This window comes from Miniopterus natalensis, chromosome X, assembly GCF_054644295.1.
Source record: "Miniopterus natalensis isolate mMinNat1 chromosome X, mMinNat1.hap1, whole genome shotgun sequence".
NCBI classification, from domain to species: domain Eukaryota; kingdom Metazoa; phylum Chordata; class Mammalia; order Chiroptera; family Miniopteridae; genus Miniopterus; species Miniopterus natalensis.
In genome coordinates this window covers 67772151-67795401 of record NC_142103.1, presented here as the reverse complement: position 1 = coordinate 67795401, position 23251 = coordinate 67772151, and the positions used below count along the sequence as shown (strand labels likewise).

Here is a 23251-nt window from a genome sequence, read left to right as displayed (position 1 = left end):
TGGTGTTTCAGTTCACACTTTATTAAGAAAAGAAATACGCACAATTCTCACTCATAGGGCCCCCTGTGAGGGTCAGGGGTAGAACAAATTCTCAAAGGTGGGCCTGGCCCCAGCATCTGTCTACTCTGCCATGGGGGTGTATGAGAGCTTGCACCCACAGGGTAGGAGAGGGTAGCTCCAGTAGGGTGGCAGGAGTTGTCTCGCTTTCCCTGAAGGCACTGAGAGGTGAGGGTTGGGGCAGGAGCTGGCAGGGCCTAGGGATTGAGCCAAGGGTGCTGGAGGCAGTCAGCTGCACTGGCCCGCTTTTCAGGGATGTACTCCATCATGGGCAGCAGGAAGGCACTGAACTGCGTGGCCTGCTCCAGGGGCCACTCATACTTCTCCATGAGCACCTCGTATAGGCCCCAGCGCTTGAGGTTGTGGATGTGCCTCAGCTCTCCTGCAGTGGACAGCAGGACTCAGGTTAGGCTCTGCCAGCATCGCTTTTGGCTCTGGAGCCTGTGCTCCCCTCTTTTAGAACCCAAGGTTCCTGTCCCACCCTCTGCACCCAGGTAGCTTGAGTCTGTTCAGCCCCACCTCTCCGGTTGAAGAACTCCCGGGAGTAGCGGCCTGAGAGCGCAAAGGCTGGGGGGATGTCTCCCAGGAGCTCCACAATGTGGGCGATATGGTCTGTGGACAGAGATGAGGCTGGGAGGCAGCTGCGAGGCCCCGAGGCCCCAAGGCCGAGCCCAGGGCATGCCTCCCCTACCCTCATCACGGCTATAGTCTTCTCCAGAGTGGGGCTCGAACAGGTAGTCACCAGTGGCTAACTCAAAGGCCTGAAAGGGGAAGAGGTTGAAGCTGCTGGCCAGCAGGCTGACCCCTGGTGGGGGCAGCCCAGGCCTACCATGCATGCCGTGCTCCAGATGTCGGCTGGGGGCCCATACTCGGCACCAATCAGCACCTCCAGGGCCCGGTACTGCCGCGTCTGTATGTCCTCAGTGAAGTGCTTGTGCTGGAGACAAGGGGAGCCCTGGGGAGGAGCTGAGACCACAGCTGGCCTGCCCCACCGGTCTCCCACCTCTTCTGGGCCATGCACCCAAAGAGCTCAGTGGGGCTTTTTGCCCAGGTCTGTGAGCCTCAGGGTCCCCAACTCCCAGGAGGAACTGGCCAGGTGATCTGAGGTAGAGGTTGGCCCCTTCCCAGTGCCCCACCCTGCCCTCGGCCCCTTGCCATGAGCCCAGTTCTGCTGCCTGGAATGGACCTATGGGCTCTGCCCTGGGTCTGCTGTGCCAGGCAGGCTGTGGGGTCTGGTCAAGTGTATTGCTGGGTGAGCCCTTGCTGAACAAATGATCAAGTACCCCACAGGCCCAAGTGGGGCTCCCCAGGAGTGGGCCTGTGCCTCTACCCTCATGGCAGGGCACCTAGTTCTGCTCTCCAAGGCATGCTCATACCACCCAGCAGGCGTTGCCCAGGTCTGCGATCTTGATCTTGATCTTGTCTGCATTTTGAGGTTCTAGGGGGTTCACCAGGAGGTTCGAGGCACCAGATGGTGCTGAGGAAGGAAGAGAAGGGAGAGGCTGAGCTGGCCTCGCCCCTCCCACCCTACCTGCCCGCCACCTGCTGCCCTTGCCCAACTTACTGCTGGGTGACAGTAGGCCCCCAGTCTCCCGCTGGTTGGATGAGCCTGAGAGGATGGAGCACGAGGCAGGAGAGAAAAGGGAGCCGGAGAAGCCTGAGGTCTGGGAGCCTGGGCTGAGGCTGCGGTTGCCACCCGGGGCCGGGGAGGAGGAAGCTGGGGAGGGGCCGGCTCTGGCCCCCCCAGGGTGGCAGCCAGAAGAAGAGGTGGAGCCACTGCCCCCCTCTAGTCTTGAGCCAGAGTCTGGGGAGATGGGCAGAGGTGGTCTGTGAGCAGACAACCTGGCGGCCATGCTTGGCAGCCCCTGGGCCTCTCCAGCCCCTTCAGCTCACCCTCGGCTTGGGCCGCCGCCTCCAAGGCCTCTAGCCTTTGCAGGTCACGCAGCCGCTCTTCCAGCAGCCACCTCTGCTGTTTCCTTTTGCGCCTCATCTTCTTCTTCTTGTTTTTCGACAGCTTACCCGGCTGCCGTTAGAGCAGGGTTCCTGTCACCCGTCCCTTGACCAGCCCAGGCCTCTGTCTGTGGCCCACATGCCCCACAGGGGACAAGACCTTCAGGCTCCAGGGCTCCCATGGACATAAGAATGTGGCACAACCTCCCTCCATCCCACCCCTTGACACCAGCCTCTTGCCCATCTTCTGCCTTCCCTCCTGCCTTCACTCCTCAAAGCTCAAGGTTGAGGAGGAACTGATGGGCCTGCCTCTTGACTGTGTGCCTGCCTCCTTTGGGGGCAGCCTTGGCCCCTCCTGACCCAAGATGTGATGTATTTCCCCTGAGGCAATGGTGAGCATGGTGGTAGGCAGTTTGGGGCATGTGATCCACCCTGTGTGTCACCCTCATCTGAGCCATTAGCTTTTTGGAAATGCCACTGCGGGAGTGCTGGGGAGGGCGGGGAGGCTGAGGAGACAAGCTTTGAGGACGTGGGGAAATGAGGCACAGGAAAAGAGGGGTGCCCCAACTTACCGAGACCTCCTGGGGGGCAGTGCTCACTGGGTGGCAGGAGGGGCATGTAGGTGGGGGGTGGGTGGAGAAAGGAACAGACTCAGGTAGGGGCTGAGGCCCACAGGCCCAGCCCTAGCCTCACACGGGCTCTTGTACCTGTGGAGCGGGATGGAGGCAGTGCCCCTGATTGCTGCCACTCTGTGGCTTCAGCAGCCAGGCGCCTGATATAGGTGTCACCCACACACAGCAGGATGTTCTCGGGCTTGATGTCTGTGTGGATGATCTTGCACTTGGTGTGGAGGTAGTCCAGGCCATGTAGCACCTGGGGACAGCCATTCCTGAGCTCTGCCAGCCCTGCCCAGGCTGCCTCCCAATGCTGTTCACACGGGGCCCGGGATGCTCACCTGTTTCACAATGCTCTTCACGCAGGGCACAGGCAGGCCCTGGTAGTTGGACTTGATGATCCACTTAAGGAGCTGGTGGCCCAGGACCTCCAGCACCATGCACACATCTGGGACTGGGAGTGAAGGATGGCTGGCAGGCACACAGCTGGGACACAGGTCTTGCTCACCCTCAGCTGGGATTGGGAGCAATGAGGCTCAGGCAGTGCAGAGCTGGGCCTGGGCAGTCCTGGTGATCACCACCATTCCAGTGTCATAGTGTCCCTGTCATACTCAGGTGTGCCAGTTGGGATGGTACATTCTGTGGTCATCCTAGGGAGAAGGCACTTGAGCAGACACAGAGGCCTCTTAGACAAGCCTCACTCCTATGCCCAGGTGTGCCAGAGAGGCGGCCCCTGCTATTTGGGGATAACTCAGCAACCTGCTTAGTTATGCACTCCCCCACATGAAAAAGTAATAAGAGTATTTCTAAGAAGTGTCACTGGAAGGCATAAACCCCCATCATGCAGATTTGCAAACTGAGGCCCTAGTAGCTGGGAAGGCACAAGCTGGCCCCTGCACTGCCACAGCCTACAAAGGATACGGACTCCATTAACCCCTGAGATCCTGAAGTCATCGATGAGCTGGACAATGGTCTCTCTTTTGGGGTCACTGGGGTCACTGTCTCGGACCTGGAGCAAAAACCAAGCTGCCGTGGGTGGCTCCAACCTGCCCCTCACCAGTTGCTCCCAGTAGCAGCGGGCCCCTCTCCCATTCTGACCAAGCTGGTGGCCCCTCCCTTGCCAGCTCCTCTAGGTCCTCCCACTTGGGTAGAGCCAGCTGGAGCGTGCCCCTCTGGGAGTCCTGCCCTACCCCAGGAGCCCCGGCAGGCCTTGCACCCACATTGCTAGGCCCCGGGCAGCTCGCAGGGAGCTGGGAGTTGGTAGGGGAGGTCTCTCACACATTTCAGGAGCTTGATCTCATCCACAGCTGTCTCCGTGTAATGCCCTGCGCTCTTCACCACTTTCAGGGCCACAAAGCGCTTGCGCCTGTAGTGCCAAGACCCGTGTTGGCTGCCAGCCACAGCCAGACCCATGGGGACATCATGGTGGCCCCAACCAAGCCCAGAGGCAGGATCCCAGCTGGCACTGGGACCCAGGGGCAAAGGGGACACTCACTGGATGTCCCAGCAGAGCCAGACGGTGGAGAAGTGGCCCCAGCCCAGCTTGCGTACCACGTGGTACCGCCCATTGAATAGGTCTCCGATCTTCACAGGGTAGTAGCCGCCTGGGGAAGGGAGCCCATAGCTCTTTGTAGGGGATGTCACCCTTCTGGCCCCCTGGCCTACGTGGGCTGGTGCCAGCACCCTTTCTCCTGGGTTGTCCCACCCCCTACGCCGGTACCTGGCCACCTGTGCCCCAGGCCAGACCTCACCCTTGCAGTAGTCCTTGGGGTCTTCCTGCTCCTCGTCATCGGAGCCCAGCAGCCCCTGCAGCATCCGAGGTGTGGGTGCAGTGGGTGCTAGTTCAGAGCCTGAGGACTCAGGCCCGCAGGAGGCCTGTGAGCTGCGAGTGGGGTGGGCAGGCAGTGAGCTCCTGAGGTGCCAACCGCCCCCCCAGGCGCCTGGGCCAAGCCCTACCTGCTGCCACCCGTGCTGGCGCTCATCCTGGCCTTGAGGCCCACAGCTCCGGTGCCCCGGGCTGCTGCTCCTGTGGAGCCTGGCCTGCTGCTGCTCCTGTGGAGCCTGGTCTCAGCCTGCGAATTTATAGCCTCGGCCGCTGATCTCACCCGCCTTTATAAATAGCCTCCCAGCTGCTCAGCTGTGGGCAAGGTATGCAGCGAGGAGGGGGCAGTGCTGCGACAGTGGCCAGGGAGAGCCCGACCCCCAGGATGAGCCCTCTGCTGCTGCCCAGGGCTGGTAGAGGGGGCCACCTCCAGGACAGGGTGTGACTCAGCCTCCATACTGAGCAGCCCACAGACACCTCAGGATCAAGGAGGTTACCCACGTGGGGACATGGCGACTGGACCCCAGGCTGAATTCTTGAACTCCAGAGCCAGCTGAGGGGAACAGCCAGGTAAGGATGCTGTGGATATGGCACCCCAGTCCTCAGGCCAAGAATAACTCCCACTTCCCACCTCCCCCACCCCATCTCTGTGCCTAGAGCACTGTTGACTGTTTTCAGACATTCTCTGGCTTCCCACCTGGCCCTTGTAGGAGCTTTCCCAGAGGTGACCCCTCATATTCCCATGGGAACCCCATTCCCTGCAGTTAGATTCCCACTTTTCCTGTACCTCATTGACCCCTGAGACAGGTGGGAGCCTGGTGTCCTCCTTTTCCTGAATGTGGGTCACTGAGGGCCCTGGGGTAGCAAGTCAGGGACATGAGCTGAAGGCAACTCATTCCTCCCATCAGAGGTGCTGGCTAAATGGAAGCCTGGGAACCTGTCCAGCCAGGACTCTGGCACTGAGATGCTGTGCAGTCTCCTCCCCAGCTCTGTTTCAGACCTGCCATTCCCTGCCCTGCTCATTGTCTCCACCAACATGTACCATGTGCCCAAGTGGGAGCCACAGGGAGCTGTCCACACTGGCCTTGCCCTCAGGGGTCCTCTTCTATTGGGGAGCAAACAAACCCACAGCTCTAGTGGGCTGGTGACAAAGGGATGTTTAGGCCAGGCAGAGCTTGTGACCTTGGAGCTGCATCCAAGGGATCAGGAAGAATTGGGTCCCCAGAAAGGGGGTGGAAGGGTAAGCCTCCAGGGCGGCAAAGGGCCTGGTTGGGATAAATCCGGCAGCAGGATGGACTGGAAACCTCCTGGGCTGGCGACCTCCATGGCTGGCCTGCCACAGAGTGGCTGGGGGTCAGGGAGAGGAGGGCAGGCCTTGGCTGGCCAAGTATGGGGTTCTGGCAGAGGCTGATGGGCACTTTTACTCTTTAGAGGGATCATACTGGCTGCTCCCAGGAGGGAATGGAGGGGGCAAGAATGGAGGTGGGAGGCCAGTTGGGGACTGTTGAGAAGTTAGAATGAAACAGGGGGTCTTAACAGTGATTGTGGTTAGCCCAAGATGGGAAACACTTGGTCCTGTGTCCCTGTGCCAGAAAAGAATTGGTAGGGCAGGGTAGGCATAGATGGGGGCAGGAGGACAAGGGCACCTTTCCTGCAGGGAGCTGTAGAAGCAAAGGGAGGGAGGAGAGCAAGGCCTGGGGATGCCCAGTGACCCCTCTTTTTCTCAGGCAACAGAAGTCACAGCCATGGTGCTGAGGAGAGGGCTATGTAGACTGCAGGGGAAGGAAAGAGCTGGAGATTGGCTTTTTCTAAAAAGAGAGATTTTATTTCCAGATGCAATTTTCCAGCAAGCAAATAAATATAATGAGGGGGAGGGGGAAAGATTTCTATAAATTAGAAAAAAGCCTGGGGCAGAGGGGAAGGGTGAGGGGAGGTTGCAGGGACCCCCACCTCCCCACTCTCTGTTGCTGGCTTGATCCAGGGGTCATAAGGCACTGTGGTGATGGGTCCTGCTCACTGCTCTCCAAGCTGATGGGCCTCAGGTTCACATGTGGCCTGAGCTCACAGGTCAGTCACCTTGTTCTCCACCAGGGCAGCGATCTGCTGCAGGCGGCAGGCCAGCTGCATCTTCTGGCCCACAGGGTCCTCCTCCAAGGCGTTGATGATCTGTCAGGGCAAAGGAGGACACCCTGCATGAGCCCTCAGCCTTCTGCCCACTGACCCAGTGCTAGCCAGCCCTGCTTGTATCTCAGCAGTGGCTGGGGTATCCAGCAGGGGTTGCCCGGGGCCTCCTTGGGGAATCTAAACAGAAGCCAAGCCCCTTCTTAACCTGGGCCCCTCCTCTCGTCTGCCTGTGGGGGGGGGGGGCTGGACACCTCCGCCCCCAGGGGGGTGCCTCTCCTCCTGGAGAGTCCTGGCCTCACCTGGTCATAATACCTGTGGATGTGGTTATAGAGTTCTTGCAGAGCTTCCAGACAGTGGGGAGCAGAGGTGTAGTTCTGGGGGGCAGCACATTTCAGGGGTGGTGGTGAGGCACTAGCCTGGGCCTCAAGCCCCAAGCCTCCTCCTCCACCCTGTCCCCCAAATATGGAGGGGTGTGCCCCTGGGTTATGCCTCACCCCCGAGAGCTCGGCCAGAGCTGAATTCATCTCCTGGTAGCTTGCTGGAGAGCTCTGGCGAATGACAGAGTAGTATCTGGAGGAGGGGACACAGTTAGGGGAAAGCAGCCTCCACCCCCAGCCGTGCACCCTGACACCTACCTCTCCACCATCTGCTTGTAGCGAGGGATCTCCCGGGCGTAGAGCAGTTTGTTCACCGGGGAATCCTGCTCCGGGTAGGGGTGGGTGGGTGTGAATGGGGAGGTGGCAGGGCTCTGGCCCTATCACCCTGACTGAGCCACCAATGCCTCCTCCCCCTGGCCCCCATTATGCGCCATCAGCCCCAGCCCCACCGAGGGCTCTGCACCCAACCCCCATGGTTTCCCCCACGAGCCCTTTTTCTTCAACTCCCTGAATGTGACCACAGCTGGCTCTGCTCTCACCCGGCCCACTTTATGCTCTGAGAGAGTACAGGAGTCTATGAAGGTCTGGGCAATGACAGCAAGGATGGCATCCACGTTGTCTGACACCCGTACGTCAAAGATGAGCTGTGGGTTCTTCAGAGTGTTCACCCAGAAACGCAACAGCAGGCTGGAGACACAGGCCGGCCATGGGTGTGAGGCATGGCTAGTCTAGCGCATATCAGCAGCCTGGGCCCCAGCCCTGAGTCCCACGGGGAGCTGTCCTGCGAGTTCATGCTGTGGGTGGCCAGAAACCCAGCCGGATGCCTCCAAGCCTGGGTTCCTGTTCAGGTCCTGCTGCCCTCACCATGGCAATGACTTTGTCCCTCTGGGACGCCATGTCCCATCTGCACAGGGATGGGGGGCAGCAGGCAGGGTACCTGTTAGTCTTCCAGATGTGCAAGGTCTCTGGGTCCTCGATGCCATGCTTCTCTGCCAGCTCATCCAGGAAGTCAAACAGGTACTTGACAGCGATGGGCACGGGCCGGTTCACGCTGAGGATGGCCTGGAAGGTGTCATCCACGAACTTCTGCAGTGTGCCCTGGAAGGGCAGTGGGTTCTGTCAGTGAGTATGGGGCCCCAGGAGCCTCAGGAACATGTCTTTTCCCCAGCTCAGTCAGGGGCCCCTTGGTGAGCCTTCCTGTCACTTGGTTCCCCTGGAGCCCAGCTCCTCAGCTGCACTGACCTTCATGGAGAGTAGGCGGGTGAGGTAGATTTCTGGGATGGCTTTGGCCCGTGTCCGCTCCCGCTCCCGCTCCCGCAGGCTGCTGCGCCGTACCTTGTTCCCTTCTGGCTCTTCGGTGCCCTTCACCAGGTGCCAGAGGCGGACCCCACCCTCCTCGCCATCCTCCAGCATGGGGATGCCTGAGGACACATGTGTGGGCCTCAGTCCTATGTCCCTGCTGCCCACCCCACCCCACTTGGCAAGGTGGTACAGGGTGGGAGGAACCTAGGGAAGCAGAGGGTAGCAGTGTGGAAAGGAGGGTGGCAGCCCTGGGGCTTCCTCAGCCCAACACCCCATAGCCCTGGAGCTACCTGACCAGGACTCATCATTGCCCTCATCTGCCCCAGGCCTTATGCTCAGCCTGGAGCTTTGGCTGGCCTGCTGGCAAGGTGTGGGGAGGCCCAGGTGAAGGCATGACCAGGACTCCTGCCTGCCCGCCTCAAGCTCCCTGGGGCAGATGGGCATGCCTGGGTTTCGGGACTCACTCTCCCCAGAGGGGCAGCTCTGGGCCAGGTTCTGGGAGATGGCGCCTCCGTTGTGCAGCTGGGGGATGAGCCTCACTGTGGCCCCATCTGGGACCTGGACAGGAGGGGAGAAGTGGCTGGGCTCCTTCTCTGGCATATCTAGAGGTAGGAGACCTGCTCCCCAGCCTGTGCCCACCCCGAACCTTGTAGTGCTGCAGGGTGTTGAGTCTCTTCCAGTGATTCTGGGTCACTGAGGTCAGGTCCTCATCTGACAGGGTTAGGTGACCAGCCAGGCCCGAGCGCCACTCTGGGGGGACCCAGGGAAGCCAATCAGCCTCCAGCCCTTTCCTCAAGTCTGCCGTTCAGAGCAAGGCAGAGCTGAGCCTCTTTAGGTAGAACAGACCCAGGAGGGGAAGGCAAACAAGCTCTCTCACCAAGGTCCAGGGTGTGCACAGAGGGCCTCTGGGAGAAGGGGGTACCCTTGTAGACTTGGTCCAACACCTTCTCCTTGACCTGTGTGATGGTGTCTGTGTCGAGCACCCGGGCGGGCACGTGCTGCGCTGCACTGCTCCCTGCGGCTCCTCCAGCCCCAGGGCCCACAAGCACCATTAATGTTAAGGGACGGAACTCCACATCTTCCCGAAGCAGGCGACTGTCATTCAGGGTCCTTTTTGCCTTGCCTGTCACAGCGTCCACAGGACCCTTATCCACCTGGTACTGGATAGCCCGGAGAAGCATATACAGCGACTCACCAGCCACCTCCTGCAACCATTAGGATGGGCCAGCATTGGCCAGGGGATTGGCAGACTGTGCAAAGCTCACAGGGCTTGGTGGGGTTGGAGAGGGGCAGCCAGCTGCACAAAGTGAGGGTGGAAAATGACAGCTGGCTCCTGCCTCACATCCAGCCCAGGAAAAAGTTCAAAGCCCTTCCCTTTCCAACCCCCTCCCCACTGCTGTGCCTTCAAGCCCTGAGGCCCCTGAGGGAATTTGGGTGCAAGTTAATGAGGTCACAGGTGGCAGTCCCTCAATGGAGCAAGAGGGGAAGGTGCCATCCAGGGCCCCCTCACCCTCAGGAAGGTGTAGAGACAGATGGACAGCCAGTTAGTGAGCAGCTTCTCCACCATGGTTTCCGTTCTGCAAGGAACAGGCCTCAGGTTAGAGATGGGCGCTGCAGGGCCACCCTGTCCCTGGTCTGAGGTGGGCAATGAAGGCAATGCAGTTTTTCCACCTGTCAGTCCTTTGTACCTAGGTCCCTGGTGAGGGTGCCTAATTACTTCCCTACCAGTGGCTTCTGTCCTAGCCCACCTCCTGGGGACTCCTGGCCCTGCCAACCCCAGGACAGAGCAAGGTAGGGGGGAACTTAGGGAGCAGGGAGCCACCACCCCTGCTGCTAAGACCAAGGTCAGGCCAAAGCCAACCTTCGAAGCATGAGCTTGGGGTTCTTGTGCACGTAATGGGCAGCTAAGTCACCAAGCAGCGTCCTCATGATGTCAGTCAGATACTCGAGCTTGCTGTGCAAGGCCAGAGACAGCAGTGAAGCCACGTGGCAGCGGTCCCGCTGGGAGAAACTGGGCTGCTCCTCCAGTGTGTGGATGAGCTAGGTGATGGTGGGGGAAACTGTTGCTCACTCTGGGACGCCCCATGCCTTATGCTTCCTCCCACCTTTGTGCCTATACCCACCACCCAGCCCAGCCTAGCCTGTGCCCAGCCCCACCTCCGTGCCCCCCTATGAGATCCCCTGCCCGCCCACGTGGCCCTCACTGTGAGGAGAAAAAGCTTGCTGTTGAGCAGATTGGAGAGTTGCGTGAGGCCCTGTCGCACGGGGGCACGGCGGCCCTCTTCCCCAGGCCCTTCGAACACGGGCTGCAGCGGGCAGCCGCAGTGCCCTGGGAAGAAGACACGCTCGGTGTACGTGCGGTAGTCCAGGAAGGGGATCCCGCTGGCCTCCAGGTCGCTGCTGAGGTCAGTCATCTCTGTCATCAGGTCTGCAGACCGGGAGCCACCAAGGTGTGGGCTCAGGCCCTAGTGGGCCCTCTGCCCCCTCCCCTGTGCCCCCTCCCACTGCCCCCTCCCCACCTGTGAACTCCTTGCGGCACTGGTCGCCCACACCAGTCTCCAAGTTCTCCAACTGCACCAGAACCTTCTGATAGTCCCGCAGGGCCTGCTTACTCTTGTGCCTGCAGCCCAGGGACCAGGTGTTAGCCACAGGCCCAGGCCTGCCTGGGCTGGGCCGCCAAGCTAGGATAGCTGCCTGCTTGGAGGCCTGCCATGGGGTGCCCTTTCCAAAAGTGAAGAGGGAAGTTTGTGCAGGTGCACACATGGTGGGGAGGGCCCCTCACCTGTACATGAGAGTGAGGAGGAGCACGGCGGCGGTCAGCACAGCAGCGCCCATGCCCAGGCCTACCTGGGCCTCCACTGGGAAAGCAGATGGTGCAGGCTCAGCCTCGTACTGGACAGGGCCCAGGGCCAGCCTCAGGTTGCCCATCTGCACCTGGGGGCAGGCAGGGCTCCTGAGCGAGGGCCTTCAGTGCTCCACTGGCCATCTACCCCTGCACCCAGGGCCCAGCCTTACCACAAACTGCAGCAGTGTGCTGGAGCCGTTGGCAGGCTGTGGGACCCGCGGGGGTGGCTCACAGTACAGGTGGGTGAGTGTGAGCGTCTTTACCAGGCACTCGCCGTTGCCAATATGCACACGCACCTCCTCCTTGCTGATCCCCAGGTTAAGGCCCTCGCCCTGGGAGACAGACAAGGGGCCTGAGCTAGGCTACCCAGCCTGCGCCCACAGCCCTTGTGCAGCAATGGTGGCAGAAGCCCTCACCTCCACATCCAGGACGTTGCCTGGCTTGAGGCGGGCAGGCCCCTCGCGGCTGAGGGGGGCTAGCCGGGGGTTGGGCTGGTACAGAAAGTCCTGGCCCCCGCTGGCATTGGCAAAGTCCACGTGCACATTGTCTAGGGTGAAGAAGACCCGCCGAGGGCGCGTTCCATCTGGCACGGCAGGGCTCTGGCACAGGAGGAGGCTGGAAGAGTTGATGGAGCAGACGGTGGAGCACTGCGAAGAAGTCGGGGCCAGGACAAGGTGGGGTGAGCGGGGGCTGGGGTTTCCCTGATCATTCCCAGGAACATGGTGGCCCTCCCTGCCCTCTTCACTGGGCATGGCCCCATGGCAGCCCCGGTGACTGCTGGTGGGTGCTCACCTGCTGCAAACCCCCCTCAAGCTGGACACAAGCTTGTGGGGCTGTAACAGGGGCCCCACAGCTCCTCTTCAGGTCCTGGGGCTGAGGCCCCGCAGCCTGCATCTCTGCCGTGGCCTCCAGCCACACAGACAGCAGGGGCCACTGCACCACATCCAGGTCCTTGCCCCTGACTCGGATCAGCCGCCCGCCCCTGTGCCAGGATAGTAGTCAGCAGGGGTGGGGGCAGTGGACAGCCCAGCTCAGCCTTGCCTCCCCACCTCTGGCCTCCCAGGTTGCCCCGGTGGACCAGGTCCTCACCCTCGAAAGCTGACGCTGGGCTCTGCTGCCATGAGCTGGGGGTTGGCGGTGTAGCGGAAAGGGCTGGCCAGCAGTGTGCGCTGGGCATGGCCAAAGACCACGCGAACCACAGCTTCTCCTGGCCCAGCCTGAGGCATGGTGTGGCACACAATGGCCTCAGGACATACTGGCTCCTGGCTGTAGGGGAGAGGGGTCTGGCATCTTGGACTCTAGCCTCAGCCTGGCCACCCCACAAGAGCCCCACTTTGCCTCCCTCTAGGGCAGAGCCCACCAGGGGTGGTCTCAGTGACCATTTCTCTTGGTCTTTCATGGGGACCTTGGGGAGCCCTAAGTCAACCCCCTGTGCTGTACAAAAGGGGTTACTGAGACTCACAAGGAGTGTTCCCAGCTGACAGCAGCCAAGCTAGAATGGGGAGGAGAGATACTCACATAGGACAGGATTGGCTGCCCACAAAGGCGCTTATGTTGCCTCCTGTCTGGAGATGTTGCCCATGGATGGTGAGCTGGGTGCCCCCTGCCTGGGGACCCCACTGGGGACTCAGGCTCAGCAAGATGGGGTCCTGGGGTGCAGAATAGGCTGGGACTGGCATGGCAGCCTGGCCTAGCCTGGCACTTCCTCACCTCAGCTCCAGCCCCCAAGCCCCTGGGTTGTGAGGTGCTGGCCCACTTCTCAGCTCTGTCTCCTGGGCTACAGCTGACTGCACTCACCTTCTGGAAGCCCTATGCTCAGCTTCCGTAGTCCCACAGCTCTCCTCTCAGCTTCCCTGCCCTATAGAGGGGGGCTCTTCTCCCCTTACTGTGTCTGTCCTTCCCAGAGGGCCTCCTCTGCCATCCCTTGCACCACCCAAGCCCCCCGAGCTGTAAACCCTGAGATCCAATTGCCTCCTTGGGGTGCTGCATGCACCAAGCAGATGTTAATCCAATGCTAACCTGCCCCAGCCCCCACTGCTCCTGCCCTGGGCTTTTTGGCTCCCCAAATGGCCCCAGCAGGCGCCTAAGGCTCAGGCTAGTGCCTGAAGGTATCACCTGCTCTCCCCCATCCCCATGCCCGCAGGCAGCTAGGCCTGCAGCAAGTTCCAACAGCTCCTAGAGTCAGACTGGCCACCTACCCTCTGTACTATTGCTTCTGCTGCCCGCCTCCCTCTTGGACAGCTGCTGCCAGCAGTGTCTTCACTGTGCCGCTACTGCTCTCAGCCCGTCCTCCACTCAGATCATGTAGCTTCCCTACTGGACATGCAGTGTTCTGGCTACGCTTGGGTCAAGTTTGAAATCCTCATCTAGGTGTCTGTGCCTTTCTGCCCCTCCCTCCTACTAAGATCATCTCAGGGTGGGCACTGACCTGGTAGGTGAAGTGCTGAGTTGAGATGCCTGGTGGCCGACTCTTAATGGCCACTTGGATTGGGCCTGTGGTGCCTTTGGGGGCAGGAGATGTTACACACACAATCCTGGGGAGCAGAGGCCCGGTAGTTGCTCAGGGCCCTTATGGGCTGGGCCCTTCCCTGGTGGGAGCTGTGGGCAACCCACCAGCCACTACTGGAAGCCTGCCCCCTCCACCCCTCTCACTGCCAGCTCCCCTCCTCTCCGTTGGCACATCTGACCCAGGCCCACGTTTCTTGGCTGCAAGCCTCCCTTCTCTCTGGGTGGCCAGTCCCTGAGGGCCTCACCGGACAGAGGTGCGGTAGAGAGAGGGGTCCGGGCTGCAGGGCTGGCCAGCCACGCTCACAGCATCCTGCACGTCAGCAAAGTCTCGGCCCAAGTTGGAGCCCAGAATGGTGAGGGCCAAGCCGCCCTCAGGGGGGCCAGTCAGGGGCTTAATCTGTAGCAGGGAAGGATGGCCATGGGATCCCCAAAGCCACACCTGCTCTGCAGTGGGGAGTGCCTGGCTAGCTGACCAGCCAGAGGCAGGGCTCTGACCTGAGTGAAGCTAGGACAGTAAGGGGTACGGCAAGACAGATGGGACTGGGGGTGGGGCAGGAGGTGGGAGACTGGGTCATTGGGGAGGAGTGGAGGGTAGAAGCCAGGGTGGGGGGCTGGGGGGGCTCACTGTGTCAATGCTGGGTGTTGGACACAGCAACTCCACGGCCCCAGGTGGACACAGTGGCCCATAGAGACAGGCAGGCTGGCTGTGGCTGCACCACAGGCAGCCCAGGCTCCCGTTGGCAGCCTGGCAGTGGCTGCAGTCGGGATGGCCCACAGCACAGTCGTACAGGGTCACTAGGGAAGGTCAGGCAGCACACTGATGCACCTCCCCTTTGCTGCACACTCTGTCCTGCTTTCCCTGCCACCCCCAAGCTCACCATAAAGAGTACGGGCATTGTCCAGCCGCTGGCCCTCGCCCCGGGTGACGTAGATGGGCACCGGGAGCTCCCGCTGGGCCATGGAGGGGTAGAACTGTGGGTGGAGGGTGGATCAGGCCTAGCCCAACAACTCAGGACACCTCTGACCTTTGCTTCCTCTAGGACACTCCTCCCAGAATGGGTGCCATTGTTCAGGGCCCACGTCTCCCACCAGACTGCAGGCCTGGGGCAGAGGCTGTGAGCACCATATTCCTGCTGCACAGAGCAGGCCTCATGACAGTGGGATATAGAGGGCAAGCCTCTGAAGGGCTGGGACAAGCTGGGAGGCAAGGGGGTGTGAGGCATCTAAGGGCTGTAGAAAGCATCCAATGGCAGGTGAGGCTGTGGGGCGTGGCTGCTCACCTGCTGGGCCTGGCAGTAGATGAGGCCCGCATCCCCAGCCGTCTCTTCCAGGGAGGCTGGCAGCTTCCGTAGTTCTCCGGGCAGTTCCAGCCAGCAGTGGTAGGAGGCAGGCAGGCCCTGGGGGTAGACACTGTCAGGACCCTGGACATTGTCAACCCCCACCCGCCATTCCCATCCTCTGCCCACCAGACTGCTTACTCGGAAATGCTGAAGGTTCTGAACTCGCAGGACCAAACGGCTCTCCCAGCCCACAGGCACCAGGAGGGGACCTGCTAGGCCCTCAACCTGAGGACAAACCCTTGGGCCACGCACCTGGACGTCCACCTGGGGAAAGAAGATCCCTTAGCCCTTTGAAAATTGAGGGGCTTGGGCAGAGCATAGGGTGGGGTGGGTCTGCAATGGCAGTGAAGGTGTCAGGCTGGCTGCTGGGCCAGCAGAGGCCCACAGTCGCAGCCCTGCAGCCATGGAGAGTTGAGCACTGAAGGGAGCCTAACAGAGAGGGCCCACGCACCTCCTGGGTGCTATAGATGGTCCTCTCGCCCTCTGGGCAGTGCTCTCCATACACACAGCGGCTGCTCTGGGGGCACCAGTGGCATCGCCAGAAGCTGCTCACACAAGCACGGCACCTAGAGGGGCAAGGGGCTATTCAGGCTGGGCACTCTCTGGGGTCACCACCCTTACCCAGCAGCCAGGTCCAGCACTCACGGGGCAGCCACCTCCAAGGCCTGGACAGCACTGCAGTCATAGAAGGAGAAGTTGGTGACAGCTATGGCCACATCCTCAAACATCAGGGCCAGGGACAAGGTGATGTGGTCTAAGAGGGCATGGTGGGAGCAGAATAGGTCATGTGGCTCCTGCCCCTCCAGCTCCTGCCTCGGCCACCTTCCCCAGCAGCCCCTCACCTGTGCCTGGAGGGTTAAGTGGCAGCTGGTCTTGGGGAGGGGTGACACAGGCCACATGGGGCCCTTCCACGTGAGCCAAACTGTCATAGTCTCCAAACGCACAATGGAAGTATTCATCCATAGCCAGGGTGGGCAGCCGGGGGACAGACAAGGTGACCTAGGGCATGTGTGAGGAAAACAGAGCAAGCAAGGGCTTCTAGGGGGGCCAACTCACCAAGAGATGGAGCCAGAGCAAAGCAAGTGAGAACACAGGCCGCAGGAGAGGACGATAGGGACAGCCTGGGGGCACCCCCCACAGACAGGCGATGACAGGAACCTCACCTGGCCCTGCTCTTGGCGGGGGTGGTGGGTGGGCAGCAAGCTCTGGACATCCAAGCAGCGGCTGTCCTCCTCATAGCTCCACAGCCACTGGTTAGGCTGGTCTGCTCTCCCGCACTGGCCTTTGCGGGTACACCTGCGGGAAGGAGCCCACTGGGTCACTCTGTGGGTTTCAGGCTATTTGGATGACTGGCAGCAAGGGGGTTGGAAGGATGACCCAGCTGGAGTGCAGTAAGCAGGGGAAAAGACTATGCTCACAGAGGAAGGGGCCAAGCATGAAGGGCTTGGTGGCCAATGCATGGACTCTGGTCTTTACAGTAAGAGGGGGCTGTGCTACAGAAGGAAGGCATGTGCACCTGACTTAGGGGTGCCGTAGGGATTTCTGGGGCTTCCGTATGGAGCATGGGCTAGAGGGACACCTGGAAGTGGTGACAGAGGCCTGGCCTAGGGTAGAGCTGGGAGAATGAGAAGTGAACAGGTTTGGCAGTGGTGGGAAGGGGCTGCTGATTACTGGTTCTGTGGGATGGAACAGGATGGGGGAACTCAGCAGTGGCCCGAGTCTTTACCACAGGGAGCTGAACTGGCCTCCTGGCATGCCTAGAGCTGCTTCCAGGTGTTGGTCTCCTGGCATGCACCACCTGTCAGCCCCAACCTGGGCGTAGGTCCTGCACTCACCTGCCCTGGAGGATGCACCAGCCACAGAGTGGGTCCCTGGCCAGGAGGCAGCTGGTGCAGTCAGGAAACTGGGGGCAAGCTGCCACGGGTACCCGGTCCACCTAGATGGACAGTAGGGACAGAGGCAGTGAGTGTGGGGACTCAGGCTTCATGTACCCAGACCCCTGGGACAGCTCTCACCTGCTGGGCAGTCAGGACGTAGAGGTGGCTGTTGCTGCTGTCCACCAGCAGGTCTGGGCTGATGGCTGAGCCTGGAGGTCCCACTTGCTGGGAGTGGTACACCTGGCTTTGGGAGCCGTTGAGAAAAACCTGGGGAGACGGCAAGGACAGGGCTGGGCCAGCCTGCTGAGCGAAGGCCCACTCTGAAGTTGGCCACAGGCTGACTGTTCAGGGCATGTGCTCTCTTCCTGACTGGGGATCCCAAGCCATGGAGGCATCCAACCTGACCATGTTGCCTCCTCCATCTAGCATCACCCAGCTGGGGTGGCAGGGCCACCCTGGGTGAAGCCCTCGGGCACCAGGGGCAGGAAGGCAGCTATGGGGAGACAAGCAGGTCATGAGAAGGCAAGAGTTTGCCTGGGGGAGACTTCTGGGGCCAGGCTGGCTCTGAGGATCAGGCACTGCCCATCCCACCTCCATGCCACCCTCATCCACCTTTGCTGCTAGCTCCCACTATTGGTTGGAGAAGTTGGAGCTGCCTGGGAGGCTCCTGGGCAGTCATCCTAGCCCATGCCTCTGGGAGTCAGACAGCAAGCCGGCGGCACCCAGCGAGCCAGGACACAAGCTGAGGTGGAAGGTACCCAGGGCTTCCCTGAGCCGCCGCAGGGCCTAGCCTGGCAGTGTTGAGACTACATTGCTGAGAGGTTGGCTCTATGGCAGCCCCCTTGCTCTGTCAGGCCCTCACCTTATGCAGCTGGCCCTGGGTGTCCCCCAGGAAGGCTACCATGTGTCCATCTGCCTGGAGGGCTGCAATGGCGCTGATAGGCTGCCTGAGCTGCAGCAGAGGCCCGGCCTCCAGGGGCTGGCGGCCAGCAATGGGGCTGGGGGTGTGCTCATCGCCACAGGGGTACGACTCAGGGGAGTCCTGGACAGGCAGGGAGGGGAGAATCAGTTTTTGCAAGAGGCAAAAGGTACCTTCCCCAGGCCCAGAGCTAGTCAGAGGAGGACAGCCAGGTAGCCAGTGAGAAGAGAGAGAGGCAGGCTGGAGGGCAGGGCCAGGGAGCCCCGTGGCAAGACAAGCTCACAATGCAGAGAGGGAGAAAGACAGACCAGCTAGGAGACTTGGAGAACAAGTCGGCCCCTCCTTGACATCCTCTAACCAAGAGCTTATTGGTAATTGTCACATGAGAGTATCCAGCTGCCCCTGGCCCGGGACTACATGTAGCAGCCCCTGCCCTGGGCTGAGAGATGCTGTAGGACCACGAGGGACCAGGACAGAAAGGCAGGCAAGGCCAGGTGAGGCAGCAAGAGGTCAGAGCTGCCTCCAAAAGATGGTGGGCAAAGCCTGAGGTGAGAAGACAAATGTGGTGCTTGGGCCCCAGCCACTTACAGGGGGCAGGGTGACGCAGCGTGAAGTGACGCCATACTCCACAGTGGCTTCCTCCATGCCGCTGGGGCCCCGGCCGCCTGCTGTGTAGCAAAGGCGCCGGGCCTGCTCCATGCTCCCGTCCAGCTCTGCCAGGGGAAAGGCACATAGGGCTGCCTGTGTCCCCTTCGGGCCTGCAGCAAATGCCCCCAACAAAGTGCCGGGGGCAAGGAATGCAGCCTGGATGAGGCCCTGACCGTGGCAGTTGAGGGGCACCTCCACATAGGAGTAAAGATTGGCATCCCCCAGGCAGACTCGGGCAACATAGGAGCGGTACTCGGCCTGTGCCCGGGCCCCACGGCGGCGGAAGACGAAGTAGGCGGAGTGGGCATTGGCAAAAGCCGCCACGTAGCTGTTGTTGTAGTCAGAGAAGTCTCCCACCACGAGGCGGCCCAGGCCCTCGCTGGAGAAGGGCTGGGGCCCAGCCAGTTGGCGCACAGTCAGGGGCGGCACCCCTCCTGACAGCTTGCCCGCCAGGCCTCTGGCCACCAGCAGGAGGTCCCGGCCTGGTGCAGGCACCACCAAGCCCACTGTGGCCACTCCTGGGGCATTGGCGGCCACAAACTGCCCATCACCAGGGTCCTCAGCCTGGTACAGTAGTTTGGACACGTCTTCAAGGCGCCGCTTCTCGCACACACCCTGCCTCACCTGGCCGCAGGCCACCAGCTCCTGGGCCCGGCTGCTCACAAGCAGCAACTGGTTAGCGTTGTCAGTGAGCCGGGCCTGCGGGCACTCAGCCGGGTCACGGAAAGGCACACAGTCCGGACTGTCGAAGACAGGGCCGGTGACAGCCATAGCTTCGAGCTGTAACTCAGGGCTGAGCTGGAAAAGGCGGTTCACCGCACCCACGTAGAGTGTGCCGCCGCCGGGCGCCAGTGCCAAATGGTTGAAGGTAGTGTTGAGTGCGGAGAAGTGATGGGCCTGAGTCAGGGGCAGCGGTGGGCACAGCAGTAACAGCACGAGCAGCAGGTGGGGGCCAAAGGGAGACCAGGGAGCCATGACAGGAGCCTGAGGGAGAGGCAAGCACCTGAGGCCCAGTGGGAGGGAGCACCACCTCCCCACCCCTGGCCAGCGCCTGTCCGAGCAGCAAGGGGAACAGAAGAAGAAGGGGTAGGGAAAGAGCACCAGAGGCAGAGAAGAGCTGAGAAGAGAGACAGAGATAAAAAGGGAGGGAGAGAAGGACAGAAAGGCAGAGAGAGGGAGGCAGAAAGCAGGGACAGAGAAAGAGAGAGGGAAGAGAGAAGCAAAGAGAGGGACAAAGAGAGCAGAGAGAAAGAGACAGGGAGATAGAGGGAGTGAGTGAGAAAGGGGGGTGGAGAGAGAGGGTAGGAAGAGGGACAAAGAGAGTTTCCAAGAGATGGGGGGTGTTCATATGCATGTGCCCGAAAGAATTGCTTTTATCTTCTATTTTATATGCATTTAGATTGTTGGAGGGAGACAGATCTTGTAAAGACAGAAGAACATGAACAGAAGGACTCAGTGACAGGGGGCTGTGACAGAGAGAGGAAAGACCATGGAGAAGAGGAGAGGAGGGCAAGGCAGAGGAGGTGGTGATGGGGAGAGAGGAAGGGAGGCAGAGGAATGGGGAGCACCCAGACAATGGGGAAAGGGAGCAGGAGCCCAGAGCCGGAAGAGGACATGGGAGAAGGAAGGCTGATGGAAACCACATCATAGGGGATCCTGTGCCCGCCACTCAGACGAGAGGGCATGGGAGTAAGAGGTGTGAGGGTTAGCAAGAGCAGGGAGACCCTGCTCGGCTGGCGTGGCTCAGTGGTTGAACGCCGACCTATGATCCAGATCTTGGTTCGAGTCCCGGTCAGGGCACATGCCCTGGTTGCAGGCTCGATCCCCAGCAGGGGGGCATGCAGGAGGCAGCTGATCAATGACTCTCATCACTGATGTTTCTATCTCTCTCTCCCTCTCCCTTCCTCTCTCTGAAATCAATTTATAAAAAAGTTTTTAAAAAAAGAGCAGGGAGACCCCATCAGGGAAAGGAAACTGGCCCTGGGCCATTGGCAAAGAGGGACCCTCACCAGTGGGCAGAAAGAGTGCTGGAGAGAGGAGAAAGAGCAGGGGGAAACTGAGGCAGTGGGAGGAATGCAAGCTGAGATGCAGCTGGACACTGCCCCAGCTTGCCCCAAAGAACTCAAGGAGGAGGGACAAGCCAGGGCCAAGGAGAACAGGTCATGCCATAGATGGCTGCGAGGGCCCCAAACTGAGCTTCGAGTTGGTCAGAGCAGGAGTTGGGGGAGAGCTGGGAGCCAGCCTGAGTGAGGTGTGGGGGAGGGGAGGGCACCAAGAAACAACACAGGGTACAGGAAGTCTGTCCCCTGCTGGCGCCACGAGTGTGGATGTGGAGGGGTGAGAAAGAACAGAGGGGAATGAGAAGATAGCCAGGAAGAGAGCTTGACTGAAGAGAGGGGAGTTGGGGAGGAAGGGCAGAGTGCTTGAAGGGCGTCCTACCCAGAGAAGGCATAGGCACAACTCCCCACCCATTTGGAGCCATTTGGAGCCCAGACTGGACGTAGTTCCCATGGGTCTGGTGGGTACTCAAGTCTGAGCCCTGCTTCCCAGTGGGGGGGGCTATTAGCAGCAGCCCCTACCCAATGGCCCTAGCTGGCTGCCTAGGTGACCAGGCAAGAGAGATAAAGAGAGAGATGTCAAAAGGGCAGAGCCCCTAGGCCTTGCTCCTCTCTCCTCCTGACCCCAAACCCAGAGCCACAGAGAAGGGGACAGCTGGATCCTAAGCTGAGCTAGGATCCCACGTAACTGCGTATGGGTAGGGCAGGAGGAGGCCCACACTCTTTCAGTGCCCCGTGCCTGCCAGCAGAGATGCACTCCTGGGCTCGCAGGCATGGTGGTGAGGCAGAGCCCCTTATCTTAGTAACACAGACAGGAAGGTCAGGCCTGGCTCAGAGACAAGGCCATTTCCTCTAGACCTGGGATATCAGTGACAGTGTCTGTGGCATGCGGGTGGTGGGGTAGAGGGACTGTGGCCAGGAGGTGCAGCAATTGGAACCCCACACCCAGGATCCCCTATACTATTTTACTTGCCCTGCCCCTCCCAAGGACATCTCTGGGGACTGGGGACCCAGGCACTCACCACGGAGAAGGAGAGCAGGAGAGGGAAACACGTCTCCTCACTTCAGCTGCCCCAGGGCAGTGGTGACAGGCACAAGACTGCTGTAGGAGGCATTGCCCTGAGTGGGAGGGAGACAGTTGAGGCTTGGCCCCGTTCACACTGGCCCTGGGGGAGGAGGGAGGCTTGGCGGGGGAGGGCAAGGGTATAGTGGCCGGGCTCCACCACAGCTGGCAGCTTTGTCAATAGTGGCCTGGCCAATGCAGCCCTGCCTCCACCTCAACAATGTCCCTTCTGTCCAGAGGCCAGGAACCCACTATCTGGTACTCTCCCCCCACCCCGGCTGTTCTGGCCAGGGGACTCCCTGCCACTCCCCACCCTCAGAGAGACACCCCCTGGGATCTGGGGACAAAGGCACAGGGTTTCCTCCAGCCAGAAAAATGACACCCACACAGCCAGCCCCATCCCTCTGGTGTCAGCCAGGGAGCTCCTCCTTGTGCACAATGGCACAGGGAGGCCACAGAGCCCCCACGGAAGGTCAGAGCGCCGAGTCCCCCCAATGCCAGACTCAGCCTTAGTAGCCTTGGTGCCTGGCTGAAGTGCCAGTCCTGGCCCTCAATGCCTGCCTTTGTCCAGGCTGGGGGCAGGGGAGACTCTGACAAAGGCAACCCGTTTAGGAGACTCTCCTCCAACGCCCCCTACCCCTTTGGCCCAGAATAAGACTGGCCAGAGAGCAAATGATTGGGCTGTCCCCGTCCAGCCCCACCTCCGAGGACTGGCAAAGTCATGCCAGGTAGATCATGGTGGTAGTGGACAGTGCCAGCAGAGAATACACAGGAAGGGGTGGGTAGGTATGGCCCACAGGAACCCAACCCTTAGCCTCAGGCATGGCAACTGATTGCTGGCTGTACCCCTCCCCCTCCTCAAGGAAACACCATCCCAGGAAGGGCCTAGACCCCCCTCCATGCATGGGGTGGGGAAAGCAGTGTCCACTAGCAGCTGGCTCCCTTGCCACCCTCACAGGGCACCATCTGCACACCAAACCATCAGAGCTACAGTTCTGCCCCATGATGTAGGGGCAGGTACACTCAGGTTGGAGTCTCTGCCTTTTCCATGGTGTGCAGCAGCAGCAGGCTTCAGGGCAAGGTGGCAGCAGCAGGGTTTGCTGCCACCTGGCTGGGCCAGTTGGGTGGCTGTGGGGGCAGGGAGGCAGGCGGGCCACCCCCTTATCCTGTGCCCTGCCCTTGGCAGCGCCAGCTCTTCCATTCAGGGGCAGAACTTCTGAGTCTTACCTCCCAGCTCCAGGACCACCCTGGGGGGTGGTGGGGGTGGAGTGCTGTCCCCTAGGCATCAGGAGGTATTATCTCAGGGCTGGGGCCTGGCCCTGAAGGCCTTTGCCGGATCAGAGTTAGTTGACCCTATGGACCCCTGGCTTCTCCCAGGTCCCAGCACACCCTGAGGTGGTGCCCCCCCAATCCAGAGACCTCTGCACCCCTTGCCCTCACTTGCCCTGATTCTTACCTACCTGGGTGGGCCCCCGGCAAAGGCTGAAGAGCAGCTGAGGGTGCCAGAAGTGCCTCTCTGTGTAGCCCTGGCCTCCCTCCCCACAATGCAATAGAGCCCAACCCAACTCATCCTGGCTGGCCAGGCAGCCCAGCCCCTCCCCTTCCACCCGTTTGCCCGACAGCGCAGGGCAGGGTGCTGCTGCCCTCTGCTGGCTTTGGTGGGCAGGCCGGAGGGCAGGCTGCAGGCACCTGGCTGGAGCAGGTGAGAGCAGGGAGGTGCCCTCCCATGGAGTGGTCAGGGGAGCATT

The 23251-nt window shown here is 60.8% G+C and overlaps 2 protein-coding genes across 2 annotated transcripts; both read right to left on the bottom strand.

The window, feature by feature from the left end:
• Positions 1–13: 13 nt before the first annotated feature.
• Positions 14–4625, bottom strand: SRPK3 (SRSF protein kinase 3). The gene is made up of 15 exons (XM_087813344.1): positions 4578–4625; positions 4373–4503; positions 4117–4225; positions 3900–3987; positions 3543–3630; positions 2963–3069; positions 2715–2880; positions 2582–2605; positions 1951–2085; positions 1622–1861; positions 1434–1534; positions 887–994; positions 749–818; positions 577–669; positions 14–439 (listed from the first exon to the last, which is right to left on the bottom strand). The coding sequence occupies exons 1-15, from the start codon at positions 4601–4603 to the stop codon at positions 255–257; spliced, it is 1671 nt and encodes a 556-aa protein (XP_087669470.1). The 5' UTR covers positions 4604–4625; the 3' UTR covers positions 14–254.
• A 1632-nt stretch (positions 4626–6257) lies between these two features.
• PLXNB3 (plexin B3) lies at positions 6258–23031 on the bottom strand. The gene is made up of 36 exons (XM_087813502.1): positions 22964–23031; positions 21463–21559; positions 18324–19367; positions 17679–17858; positions 16955–17083; positions 16775–16875; positions 16103–16235; positions 15782–15938; positions 15585–15693; positions 15391–15505; positions 15078–15203; positions 14880–14996; positions 14478–14571; positions 14225–14394; positions 13845–13996; positions 13520–13625; positions 12610–12740; positions 12181–12357; positions 11884–12073; positions 11508–11738; positions 11262–11423; positions 11029–11180; positions 10766–10866; positions 10451–10674; positions 10108–10286; positions 9757–9823; positions 9124–9451; positions 8893–8996; positions 8711–8804; positions 8187–8365; positions 7882–8042; positions 7484–7631; positions 7203–7267; positions 7062–7137; positions 6867–6941; positions 6258–6609 (listed from the first exon to the last, which is right to left on the bottom strand). Exons 3-36 carry the CDS (start codon positions 19356–19358, stop codon positions 6505–6507), a joined length of 5673 nt encoding a protein of 1890 aa, XP_087669628.1. The 5' UTR covers positions 19359–19367; positions 21463–21559; positions 22964–23031; the 3' UTR covers positions 6258–6504.
• Between the last annotated feature and the right edge of the window lie 220 nt (positions 23032–23251).